Source organism: Centropristis striata, chromosome 21 (assembly GCF_030273125.1).
Source record: "Centropristis striata isolate RG_2023a ecotype Rhode Island chromosome 21, C.striata_1.0, whole genome shotgun sequence".
Taxonomy (NCBI): domain Eukaryota; kingdom Metazoa; phylum Chordata; class Actinopteri; order Perciformes; family Serranidae; genus Centropristis; species Centropristis striata.
This window is the reverse complement of record NC_081537.1, coordinates 28,809,909-28,822,995: the sequence shown is the minus strand read 5'-3', so window position 1 is coordinate 28,822,995 and position 13,087 is coordinate 28,809,909. Positions and strand designations below refer to the sequence as shown.

The window sequence follows — 13,087 nt, the reverse complement described above, 5'->3', positions numbered from 1 at the left end:
TATTTGACTTAAACTACTGGAAGTGGACTTTTCCATCATATTCTAATGTATTGAGATTCACCTGGATTTGGGGTTTGCAGGAATCTAACATGCCAACATTTTTGGTGGCAACTGGGCTGAAATAAAAAATAACCACTTTCTGTGATTTTTATTTTATCAGTGCAAGAACAGCAGACCAACATTGATTGAAGAAGTAATTTTGTGCATTTTCACACTGCACTTTTAAGATTTCATGCTCAAATGCATGTCGTTGTACTGAGGGCCACTTCAAGTGAGGGTGCGGGCCGTATGCGGCCCCTGGGCCTCCAGTTGCCCATCCCTGTTCTAATGTATTGAGATGCAGCTGTATTTGGGTTTTGCAGGAATCTAGCATGCCAACATTTTTGCTGGCAGCTGGGCTGAAGCTCCAGGTGTAATAAATTGAGTAATAAACCCACAACACAAGAACAAAGGGTGATTTCCATGTAGATTTGTTATCTTTATGAGTTGATAAGATGTGGCATCTTCAGTGGATGTGAGCATAGATAAAGTATGTTGTAATCGGCCTCTGCCTTTGTCAGATTTGCTGAGGATCATGTGATGTGAAGGCAACAGAACACAATCATACAGATTCCAGTGCTCAAAGCAGCTTGTTGCACTGAGAGTAAACAGATCATAGGAGTAACACTTCAGGAAGTAGGCGGTTTCAAGCTTCAGTATTCAGTCTGGGTGTAAATCCTCTGCAATGCTGCTGCTCAGCCTTGCTGTGCTCTGCCTAATGGGCAACTTTTTTTGCACTGCCGCTCCACTGGGCAACACTACAAGATCTGGATCCACCAGGAACAAACTTCTGCTCGTCTCCTTCGATGGTTTCCGCTGGGACTATGACCGAGACGTCTACACTCCTAACCTGGATATGATGGCTCAGGACGGAGTGAAGGCAGAATATGTCACACCACCTTTCCTCACCATCACCAGCCCCACACACTTTACCCTGCTCACAGGTATTCTGATCAACTCCACAACTATTAACCTTGTTTTTTAACTTTATTTAATGTTTATTTTGACTGAATATAATGTGTTTGAATGAATGAATGAATTCTGACCTATGGTCCATGAAAGCACCGGCACATTACTTCTTCATGATGTGAAGACATAAAAATAAGGCAACATCGAGTCTTGCCATCAGCTTCCCTCTAAAGTTCTTGTTTGAAACTCCATACCAAATTTTTTTTTTGGATTATATTCAGCCAAGTAAAACTGGAGATAATGTCAAATATATTTAGTATAAAAATATAGAGCTAAATATTATCCTCATTTAACCTGTTCTACGTATGTAATATTTGCAACCTGTGTTCATATTTGCAACATTTAAAATTCTGTGTATTGAAATATAATTTTCAAGATCAGATTTTATGTTTTCCTTTGTTTCTTTTGGGTTCAACATTTTGATCAAGTAAGTCAAAGTTAGAAATGAATTATCAGGACATATAGGTGAGGCAACGCTGAAAAAACTGATACCAACATGGCATGGTAAAGATTTTTTAACAGATTTTTTAAAGGACATAATAGCCCAAGATTTCAGTTGGTTAAAGCACTCTGGATGGTCGCTTTGAGTAGAAAAGTGCTTTGTAGATGTTGTCGATTGACAGAATAACACAGATGTTACAGTGCCAGACAGGCTTGGGAAGGGGATTTTTAGCAAATTCAAAAATAACATAAATAATCACTAAATGAACACTAATCTCACCAATAATGAAACCAATGAGTGAAAACAATTCCATGCAAGCCAATCCAGTCTGTTCTATATGGAAGAGGATTAGGGCCAGGTAGGAGCAGAGGTGGGCAGAGTAGCCAAAAAATGTACTCAAGTAAAAGTACTGTTACTTAAGATTGTAATTACTCAAGTAAAAGTAAAAGTACTCATAAAAATAATTACTCAAGTAAGAGTAAAAAAGTATGCAGTGAAAAGACTACTCAAGTACTCAAGAGTACAAGTACTGCGTTTTCTCCGGATTTATTTTTGAAAGCAACACAAACGGTATAAAAATGTAGCAAACAACATATAAAACAGCAATCTTCAAACTAAAGATACAGTATATTGCCATAAGTTGCAAAGGGTGGACCGACATCATATTAAACCCTATGGATTAAGAATAGGATGTCACTTTAGTTCATATGTGAGTCAAGGCAGGTGAGCCATTGGTTTGGTAATATAGTGTATTCATTCTTTGCTAAATTAAAAACATCAACTTTTAAATACAATTATAATAAATTAATTAGGTTTATCCAGAATTATATTAATTAAAACCAATATACTTGTAACACAATTTGATATTTTGCACAATTCATGGCTATGTCACAGGCCCTGACAAAATGATCTAACTCAAACATACTTAGTATGTGAGGCCAGGGATGTGGTTGTTGCTCAGTGGGTTCTTTCATTTTCTCCGTAAAATATTCGTGTTCTGCTCCTGTGAAAATAGCCACGGACACTTGTTCGGCGCGGAACCGGAGCCGTTAAAAAGTGCGCGTTCACTGTTGCTATGGCTATGACCAACATGACAACACTTGTCATCTGACCCAAGTAGCTGCATTTGATTGGCAAGATCGAACGGCGTAAAAGTACCGTTCCTTCTTCAAATATATACTCAAGTAAAAGTAAAAGTATGGTCCAAAAAAACTACTCCTAAAATTACAATTTATCCAAAAAGTTACTCAAGTATTTGTAACGAAGTAAATGTAGCGCGTTACTACCCACCTCTGGGTAGGAGGAAATAATAATGAGAGGCTGGAAAAAAGATGAATTATGCACTTTGAGAATAAATGTGAAATGTGGAGAATAAAGTCAACTTTTATTTATTTATTTATTTATTATTTACTTTTTTAATTTTAAAACACATTTACACAAAACACATACAAGTAAACAAGGGTACTAAGGAAAAAAGAAGAAAAAAAACATGTGGGAAGAGCAAGTTGAGGAACCAGGCCCGCAACAACTCACGCACGTCCATCTACACCATAGACTAGATTAATATATATATATATATATATATATATATATACACCCACCCCGATGGAGAAGGGTCCAGGCTGCTGCGTGTTCAGCCCCATTACCCAGACCCCTCTCCACGGAGCAGGCCCCAACAGACCCGCGTAAGAAACCTGCACCCCAAATCACCCCCACAAAGAAAAAACAAACATAAAAAGGCATACATATCTTGAATGTATAAATAGGCAATTTCCATATTCAAACTATTAACTCCATGACAGCCAGAACAGAAAAATAGGAAAATAAATGGTAACAATAGAAACTTATCTATAAAACATTAAAATTAAAGAAAAAATATTTATCTTTATCCCAATCTTTTATATTTGCTAATGGTTGCCAACCATCTGATTGTGGCTTTCTTTTATTTTTTATTATAAACTTGGTCAATAATCGATCAACTCGGTCAATCTTTTTTGAAAATAAAAAAAAATCCCCAGAAGCACAATGGTGTTTAGCAACATATTTTGTTCTTCTTGCAAACCCAAAATTATATTGATTGGTGATAATGTTAAGACAAGTCCTTGCTCAGACAGCCAAACTGTCACTTTGCGCCAAAATAGATCCACATGTGGACAGTACCAAAACAATGTAAGATGTCTTCCTCTTCTTCTCCGCAAAATCTACACATATTGTCCTCAGTTATTCTCCACATTTTTTACATTTGCTTTGTTGGTAGAATCTTGTAGAGAATTTTAATTTGAAAAGCCCATAAATGGTTTGAATAGGATGATTTGTACAAATTATTAAAGATATTCAACCAAGGAAGCAGCGTATCAAAAATATTTTTCCACTAATCTTGAAAATAATATGGGGAAATTGTTGTATTTTTAAAAGATAAAAAGAAATTGTACATGTCAAGATTAATTTTTTTTTGTCCCAACCATTTATAGTTTTTAATAGACGGGCAGCAGACACCTAGGTTTGTATTTGAACCAAACAGTGTTGTTTTCCAAGCTGGAGGGATTGCTGAAATCAACTGCAGATACCGTAATTTTGGACAAAAGTCTCCATATGTTGAAGTAAAAGATTCATAGTTAAGGACAGGTACATCTCAATAAATTCGAATATCATAGAAAAGTTTATTTTTGTCAGTAATTCAATTAAAAAAGTGGAAATAACACATTATATAGATCCATTACACACAGAATGAAACCTTTCATGTCTTAATTTCTGTGCAAAAGATTTCGGCAGGTGTGAAAAAGTGCTGTAAAATAAGAATGCTTTCAAAAGTAAAAATGCAAAGTGAGTGAACAGAAGGAAAATCAAAATAAAATCAGTATTTGGTGTGAGCACCCTTTGCCTTCAGACCAGCATCAATTCCTCTCGGCATATTTTCACACCTGCCTAAGACTTTTGCACAGTATTGTATGTTAAAATTCACATAAATTACATAAAAGCAGATTTTCCTAAAACCACAGTTGTGGTACCAAGAACTGCTCATTTATTTGTAGGGGGATTTTAGTACTACAGCCCTTAAATATTGTGCTAATTGTTCATTTTATGACATCGATGAAAATCAGGTTGTAGCTTGCAGAAACTGTTCAGATGGACTTGCCGTTGACTTATTGACACAGGACCAACCAATCTGTGAATATCTTTCCAACTTTACCAAACACAAAAAGTTGTATTCTCTTCATTTTGATTTTTTCTCGAAACCGTATTAGACTTTATTCTCGTCATTCCGACTTTTTTCAGAAACTGCATGATGAAAAAAAATTCCTCCTCTCATTTTTTTTTTCCTACCTGCCACCAATCATCTTCCGTAGTTCTATATTTTGTTAGCTTTACTGTATTCAAAGTATGGAAACAAACAAACCAATTTTAAAATACTACTCCGTACTACTGTAGAGCAATTGGTAGTCTAGATGACGACAACTACAGAAACATAAGGATAAACATTAAGATTTAATTCAGTCTAAAGCTAAGCTAACAGCTCTATGAGGCTGAGCTTATTTCTAATGTCAGTATCAGGCCTGGAATTTCGTCATTTTAGTGGCAAGGCCACTTTTTTTGTGTTGTTAATATTTTGAGGGCACAAAGGCCAAAAGCCAGGGCACCAAGGCCATAAAATAAAACAATGATTTTAAGTCCACGTCCATAATGAATTTCATTTAAGGACTAGTAATGACATCTCTGAAGAAGATTGGAGCCTCAGTTGAAACAGTCAAGCAGGTAAAGAAACATCTCCTTGCAAAGTAAAATGCATCAATCTTGTGCACTTTGAGAACTAAATGACAGCAAACACCTCACATAACATTTTTCACAGTCGGGAGATACCATATTATAGAATCTTTGCTATCCTATACTGTGTAATTTTTAATTGCTGTCAACATGCTTTCCACTAGGACATGGAGCAGCCTCCTGCAGATTCTAATGTCACTATTCCATCATATTCACCGATCTTAATCATTGCATATTTTAAGAATTATTTTTAAAGGAGAATAATCTTGTATATTTTATTTAAGTCATCTTATTTTGACAGTCTTCCTGAAAATTCTTTGGTCGATTCTGTTAACATACTGCACTCTTATTTTGAAAGCTGCATGCGTTTAGCAACAGGAAGTTATTTAAAACAGGCAGTCACAGTTGAGTGTGATTAAAACAACTTTAACCGTTAGCTAATGTTAGCTTGCGTCTACAAAACGGCATAATGCAACAGTGTGTTTGGACCTCTGACCGACTAGACAGGCTGATAGAATTTAGTTCGGCACTCGCACACGCAGACGGTGAGACACAGAGAGGTGATGTGGGGAAGGGACTGATAAAGACAGGTAGGCATGGCAGCTATTATATATTAGCTATATTCAGTGCATGTGTGTAAGTGTGTGAATGCGCGCATGTCTTGGAGGAGGACGGAGAGGTGGGTTGGGGTTTGACTGACTGACGGGTGAAAGACACTCTGCTGAGGCAATGGCAACACAACGCCAAATCACTGTATGTTATGAATAGTGAAGATAAACTTTCAGTAGCTTGAAATGTGACGTTAGCGCAGCACATGAGACTGTGGCGGGACAGATTAGAGTGTGTTTGATGAAGTCTCCTTGCTTGGCCGGTGATAGATTCATGTCAAACTGTCATTATAGCCCTTCTAGTCTGAGCAGTTCATGCATTGCTCAAATCAAACCCACCACTGATGATGAATGTCAATAAAAGACGCTTTTTCTTCTCAAAAGATGCAGGTTTTCAAAGCTGTGTAGAGAGGAAAGAGGCAGACTAGAAAACCACAAAACCAACTGGGGCAGTGCGGGCAGGGCATCAAGGCCAACGTGGCCTCAGGGCAGATATGTTTTTTAAGGGCACAAGGCCAAATTGCTATGGCCTCGTACAATTCCTGCCCTGGTCAGTATGCTAATGTACTCGCCTGGCCTGGGAACGCCTCGGGGTCCCCCAGGAGGAGCTGGACGTTGTGGCTGGGGAGAGGGGCACCTGGAATGCCCTGCTTATCCTGCTGCCCCCACGACCCAGCCCCTCAGATAAGTGTACGAGAATGGATGGATGTCTATCATGCTAACCATCTCACCATGTTTATACCTTGTTCTCAATATTAGAGTAACAGACATACTAGAGCGCAAAAACGCATTTATGATGGGTGCGAGGGGTGGTGAATGGGTCGAACAAACCTCAGGAGGCTGGTGTCTGTGATAGTAGTAGTGGGAAAATTGTACTTCACAGAACTGAAAACTTCATTGTGGTGCTTAGTAAGAAGTCAAGGGATAACCAAACATAAAAGTGTGTAAGAGACGAAGAAGCGTCGGTCTGGATCAAAGTGGTGGATTACATGTCAGTAAAGTAATGTAGGTCTGAACATATGCACATATTACATCATGTTATGAAACCCAATATTATGCTGTATCATCATATAATCTTTATCATAAAATTTTCATCTATATTTCCTGTTCTTATCAGGGCGTTACGTCGAGAATCATGGAGTAATCCACAACATGTGGTTCAACACTACCACTCAGGAGAAGAAGCAATACTATATGACTCAGTTTGTGGATTCTTACTGGGACAATGGCAGCTTACCCATCTGGATAACAGCACAGAGACAGGTTCTTTAGACCACTCTATTTGTTTTTAAAAATATATATATTTCCACCTGCTTCAAAGCTTACCCATATTTCTGTTTTTTTGTATCTATGTATCTATACAAGAATATATCATTATTTTATAAATAGGACCTCCTATCTCTAAGTAGTTGTGTTTTATATTCTTCCAGGGTCTAAAAGCAGGTTCTCTGCATTTCCCTGGCACAGCAGCCACCTACAAAGGAGAGACTGTGAAGGTTAGGCAAGTGGAACCTCGTTTCTACGATCATTCTAATGAGACAGATTGGAGGCTGAACGTAGACAAGGTGGTCGGAGAGTGGTTCGACCAACAGGACCTGGACTTTGTCTCCTTGTACTTTGGAGAACCAGACAAAACTGGGCACGAATATGGACCAGATTCCCCAGAACGTCGTAAGATGGTCCAGCAAGTGGACCGTACTGTGGGTTACATCCGGGACAAGATCCAAGACCATGGCCTTACTGACCGCCTCAACATTATCATCACTGCGGACCACGGGATGACTACAGTTCTTCGGGGTGGACTAGTTAACGAGATCCTCCTCTCTGAGATCCCTGGCTTTAGCTTCAGGGATATCAAGTTTCATCTGGTGGATTATGGTCCCACTGGGATGCTGCTCCCTAAAGAGGGGATGCTGGAGAAGGTCTACAAGGCTCTGAAAGGAGGCCATCCCCATCTTCACGTGTATAAAAAGGAGGAGATGCCAGTTAGACTGCGCTACGGTAACCACCCTCGACTCCTTCCCATCATCCTCTTTGCTGATCCTGGATATGTAATTAATGGGGTAAGAGAATGTGCATATGTAAAGTCAAAAGTATTCAAGGCATAACAAACCTTAAAGCCATAAACCATTTTCCTCACTGTCCTACATGCTGTCATCAAAAAAGTCTTGCAGATGCATCATAAACCTCTTATCACAGCCAGAACCATCATGGTGTCCACTCTGACACTATAAATTACTTAAAGGGATAGTTTGGGATTTCGGACATTAAGGTTTGTGGTGGAATGGTTGATCTTTTAGTGTCCATGTAGTTTTGTGGAGTAAAACCTTGAAGTTTTGGGACCCTGTCAGTTAGCCGGAACCTATTCTACGGCTCTATTCTACGATCGGAACCAGCCAGATGTCCGCTCCAAACACCAGAGCTCAGGAATTCAATAGCTTTGCATCCATTACACTACTGGCAAGTATTTCATACAACTTAAAGGTCCAAAACCCCCAAATTATCCCTTTAAGATATACTATACTAAATAAAGCTATGCCGTAGGAATTTGTATTCTACATTGCAAGTTAATTGTTCATTTCAGATAGTTAATTTGTTTGTTTTTCTCTATGTATAGTTTTTCCCTTTTCAGTTCAACAAAGGGGAGCATGGCTTTGACAATAATTTTATGGACATGAAGCCCTTCTTCAGGGTGGTGGGGCCTGATTTCCAGAAAAACAAGGTGTTCTGGTCCTTTGAGACGGTTCATTTGTACCCACTGATGTGCCATCTACTTGGGATAAAGCCAGAGATCAACGATGGACATTTGAACTATACCAAACACATGCTGGTCCCCAAGAAAGACACAGACGGAAACAACAACAACAACAACAACAGTAAGAAATGCTGTGCTGTGACATTCCAGATGAAAATCAGTTGTTGGTTTGTCACTTATTTCTTCTTATTGTTCTGCAGTGCAATGTTACCAACAGGCGAACTACCCATGACTGTCTTTTCCCCAAAGTTGAAGCTGTTTGTTGCACTAAACTATGGAGAGAAAATGTCTCAGTATGTGATTTTACTATTTGTAAATACACATACTAGAGATAAAGAAATGTTCTTAATCATCTTTCTGTGGACAGCCCTCACTACTTTTGTGGGCTGTAACCATGGCTAGATTATGGACCGTGCAAGTGGGGCCAGTGCCCTGGGGACAAGCCCTGCAAGGCAGCCCAAGCCTCAGACCATGTGCTGGGCATGGCCCAAGACTTCCAAAAGAAGTTGATGAGCAGGACCCACAGTGCAAGCTGACCACTTGGGGCTTAAAGCATGATCTGACCATTAAGGGCTCCATGGCATCTACAGTGTGAGGGTCCCAGGCATACACTGAGTGTAACACCTGTGTACATACAGTGCATGCTTAATATGAGAGCCTGATAGTATAGTGCTATACAACTGAGACAATGGTTGGTAATCCACAATATGCTGTGATATGATACTACATTGCCCTCTGGGTGGGGAGAGAGGTACTGCCTCAAGTGAAGGAGTTCAAGTATCTCGAGGTCTTGTTCACAAGTGAGGGTAGAACGGAGCGTGAGATGAACAGGTGGTTTGGTGCAGCGTCAGCAGTGATGCGTGAGGGTTTAAGGAAATTATAGGCTATATATAGGCTACCAACCTGTTTTTAGGCCAACAATAATAATAAAAATGTATATAGGCTCACAACCTGCTACAGAATGTCCATCATAAAAACATGATTTAACCATTTGTTTAACCTGATAGGGAGTGAGATAAAAGGAACGAATAAACAACAAACTCAATTAAAGTCTTTCATGCCTAACTCTGAAAATAGATTTAGATGTTGAGATATTTTGCAGTAAGTGTTCCTATTATTTTCATGGCATAGATATTTCTAGATTTTCTAATTTCTAGATTTCTTTCTAGTATGTTTCCTCTATGCACTGTACTGCACTGTATATGGATGGACAACAATAAAGTCTCCCTTGTCTAATAGTTTTGCAATTAGATTATCAGCAGCCGTTCATGTTAATATAGCCAGCCAGGCTCAACATGCTTCACAGGTACACAAGTTTGCAAAGAGACTCTTGTCTTCTAATAAAGAATCGAAAAAGAGTCTACAAAGAACACATGCCAATAATCATCATAGACATGCAGATATGGCATCATAATATTCAAATGAAAGACCAGTACTCCCACAGATCACGGTAATAAGCATGTGCATTCTCGTCCGCAGGGAGTGGCTTCGGTCAGAGGAGAGCTATATTTTCAAATGCTGATATTTTCTTTATTTTTATGGAGTTTTTGCCTAATGATTCCAAATGTTTTCTACCTCCCCTAGCTTCAAGTATAGGACTCACGCCTTAGAGGCTGGCATGTGATCTTGGTTTCTTACTAGATTTTATAAGTTTATTTTAAGATTTTATGATGTATAAACAGATAGACTGCACCAATTTTTACAATTCTCACATTGTAAAAAGTTATCAAAATAGTTTTAAAGTTGTTGGGATGACTTTACACATAGCAACTGATAACGAACCAATGATTGTCATTTGATGAACTTTTGACTTGACCTGTTTCAAAAACTCTCAGATTGAGATAGCCCAATCGGTGTGATAGCCATTAGATCATGATCACCTTATCTTGGAAACATGCAGATGTAAGTCATTTCTTATCAGTCAATACATTTGTTGTCTCTACACACAGTCTGGAAGATGTTTTTGCACTCTACAAGAAATCAATGAATCCAACAGTCTCTGCTCATATTTCTAACAAAAGAACCTATTTTTTTTGTTTGCGTCTGTTCTGCGTGTGTCACAGTATGTTTTTTAGTCTGTATGATTAACTCTTTTAATGTTTTTCTCCAGAAATGAATACCCAATTCCAAGTGGTCATCGGCTTATCGGCAATGACTGGGTTTCTGGTTCTAGCGTTCATAGTGACCACTTCCTTTTCTTGGTTTAAAAGGAGCAGAACAGAAATTCCGTAAGTTGCCAGAAACACATTATGAAACTTTATTATAGTTTCTTTGTTGCCAAGTAACCCTTATCTATATATTCTACATTTCAGTATAATTTTATAAATATTTCGGATTAAGAATGATCAATAAATTAATAGCAAAGTGTACAGATCAATATTACACTCTAGTTTCAGTTTGTTGTGCCTTCATCCTAACAAAAGATTCTGTGATTCTATTCTGTTATCTCTCACTCTAACTCTCTGTGGTCTTTTCTCTCTTTCCTCAGTTACAACAGCAAACTTGATGATGATGTGGAAGAGACAGATGTGAAGCAAACCAGTTTATGAAAATTCAGATTGATGTTTGTTTTTTTCCCCTCAAGTTCATGGTACATTTTTCCATTAATTATAAATATGAAATGATAGTACCAAAGCACTTTTCTGTCAAAGGTTCTAGCCACTAATTATTAACATAGTAGTGCATTCTACGGTGGCCCTGAGAGCTCACAACGCGGCAACTTAACAAAACACATGCAAATACACAAAACACAAGCTATTGAGAAAACATCTTCATCAATTTGACAACACAAGTGTAGCATTTATGAAATGCACTGCAAAGACCACAACACAACAGAAGTGTTTCCAGAGGACACTTAAAAGTGATGCACATGTCTGGACACATGATATTATCACTTTATTTCAAGATAATGACAATTTCACGTTATAACCGCTAACCCGTATCCATCACATTGCAGTTAAACGAATCAAATAAATGAATGAAACATGTTTTAGTTGGTCTCTCTCAATGGCACGAGTTGGTCTCGCTAGCCCACTAACGCTAGCACGCTATCGATGGCCGGCTAACGTTATCACGATATGATTGGCTGCTAACGTTAGCATGCTATGATCATTATAACATTATAATGTGAAATTATCATTATCTTGAAATAATTTTATAATATCACGAGCATGTCCAGATGTGTGCATCACTTTTAAGCATCCTCTGGAAACACTTGTTGTGTTGTGGTCTTTGCTTGTTTTTTTCTTATTGTGTTGTGGTCTTTGCAGCACATTGATGAGGATGTTTTCTCAATTTGCTTGTGTTTTGTGTATTTGCATGTTTTATTAAGTTGCAGCGCTTTGAGCTCTCAGGGCAACTAGCATTCAGCTTAATATTGGCTATATTGTTTCAAGTTGGGGACTACACTGTGGTGTCGTGGTTAGCACTCTCGCCTCACAGCAAGAGGGTTGCCGGTTCGCCTCAATGTTCTCCCTGTGTCAGCGTGGGTTCTCACCCACCCTGGGTACTGCGGCTTCCTCCCACAGTCCAAAAACATGTACTTAGGTTTAATTGGTGACCCTAAATTGCCCGCAGGTGTGAATGAGAATGTGATTGTCTGTCTCTGTGTGTCAGCCCTGCGATAGTCTGGCGACCCTCTCGCCCAATGTCAGCTGGGATCGGCTCCAGCCCCCCGCGACCCGAGTGCGGATAAGCGGTTAAGAATAATGAATGAATGAATGTTTCAAGTTGCATTCTTTAAAATACCTGTTCAGCTGTCCACTTGTTTGCATTCAGTTAAGTTTGATAATGGAGACTGTAACAAACAGTTCAGTTCATCACATGCATGCAACTTTTATGACAGGTTTTTATGACAGCCTGTCTGCTTGAAAGGTCCATTTGGCTGCAATAAAAATGACTGATGTGAGACTGAAAACATTAACTGCTCAGATAAAACAGATACGAGACATAATATGCAATTGAAAGTGATCATTGCAACATTTAAAATGTTATCGCAATACTCGCTTATCGCAAAATGTTTAAATTGCAAAAATGGAGGTCATGATTTGCTTGTTTGTTTGATGGGAGAATGGATCTTCTGAGTATATTTGAACACAAAATTATTTCATGAATTAAAAATATGGCACATGTATCACAAGATATATTTCCATAAATATCACAATAAAACACAGACTGAATGTGATCCAACATTTTTGAAATGGCGGTGATTGTTGGTTTTTATTCAGTGTGATTTCTTTATGATGGCTTAAACTTTCTTTATATTAACTTTACCAGAGGCTACAAATAACACCTTCCATTACAGCTTAATAATAAGAGTGTAATAATGTGTTATACTTGATCATTTTAGCCCTCATTTTGATGTTTTTAGTGAACTCTTTATTGCATATTCTTTTTTGTCCTTTTTATCTAATTTGTAATCTAGTTTTTACTGTATTTCTTTTTTATTTGTACTCTTTATTGTATTTTTTTAAATCATTTTTTAAATTCATATTGTCTTTGTTTTCTAATTTT

The 13,087-nt window shown here is 38.2% G+C and overlaps 1 protein-coding gene across 1 annotated transcript; it reads left to right on the top strand.

The window, feature by feature from the left end:
* The first annotated feature begins 724 nt into the window (after window positions 1-724).
* On the top strand, window positions 725-11,196 carry LOC131959917 (ectonucleotide pyrophosphatase/phosphodiesterase family member 7-like). The gene is made up of 6 exons (XM_059325137.1): window positions 725-983; window positions 6,938-7,083; window positions 7,251-7,883; window positions 8,438-8,696; window positions 10,686-10,803; window positions 11,064-11,196. Exons 1-6 carry the CDS (start codon window positions 725-727, stop codon window positions 11,122-11,124), a joined length of 1,476 nt encoding a protein of 491 aa, XP_059181120.1. The 3' UTR covers window positions 11,125-11,196.
* The last annotated feature ends 1,891 nt before the right edge of the window (window positions 11,197-13,087 follow it).

Coding starts and splice junctions, on each gene's coding strand:
- LOC131959917 (XM_059325137.1), top strand. CDS start 725: ATGCTGCTGCTCAGCCTTGCTGTGCTCTGCCTAATGGGCAACTTTTTT. Junction 7,884..8,437: donor CTGGATATGTAATTAATGGG/GTAAGAGAATGT, acceptor CTCTATGTATAG/TTTTTCCCTTTTCAGTTCAA. Junction 10,804..11,063: donor AGGAGCAGAACAGAAATTCC/GTAAGTTGCCAG, acceptor CTCTTTCCTCAG/TTACAACAGCAAACTTGATG.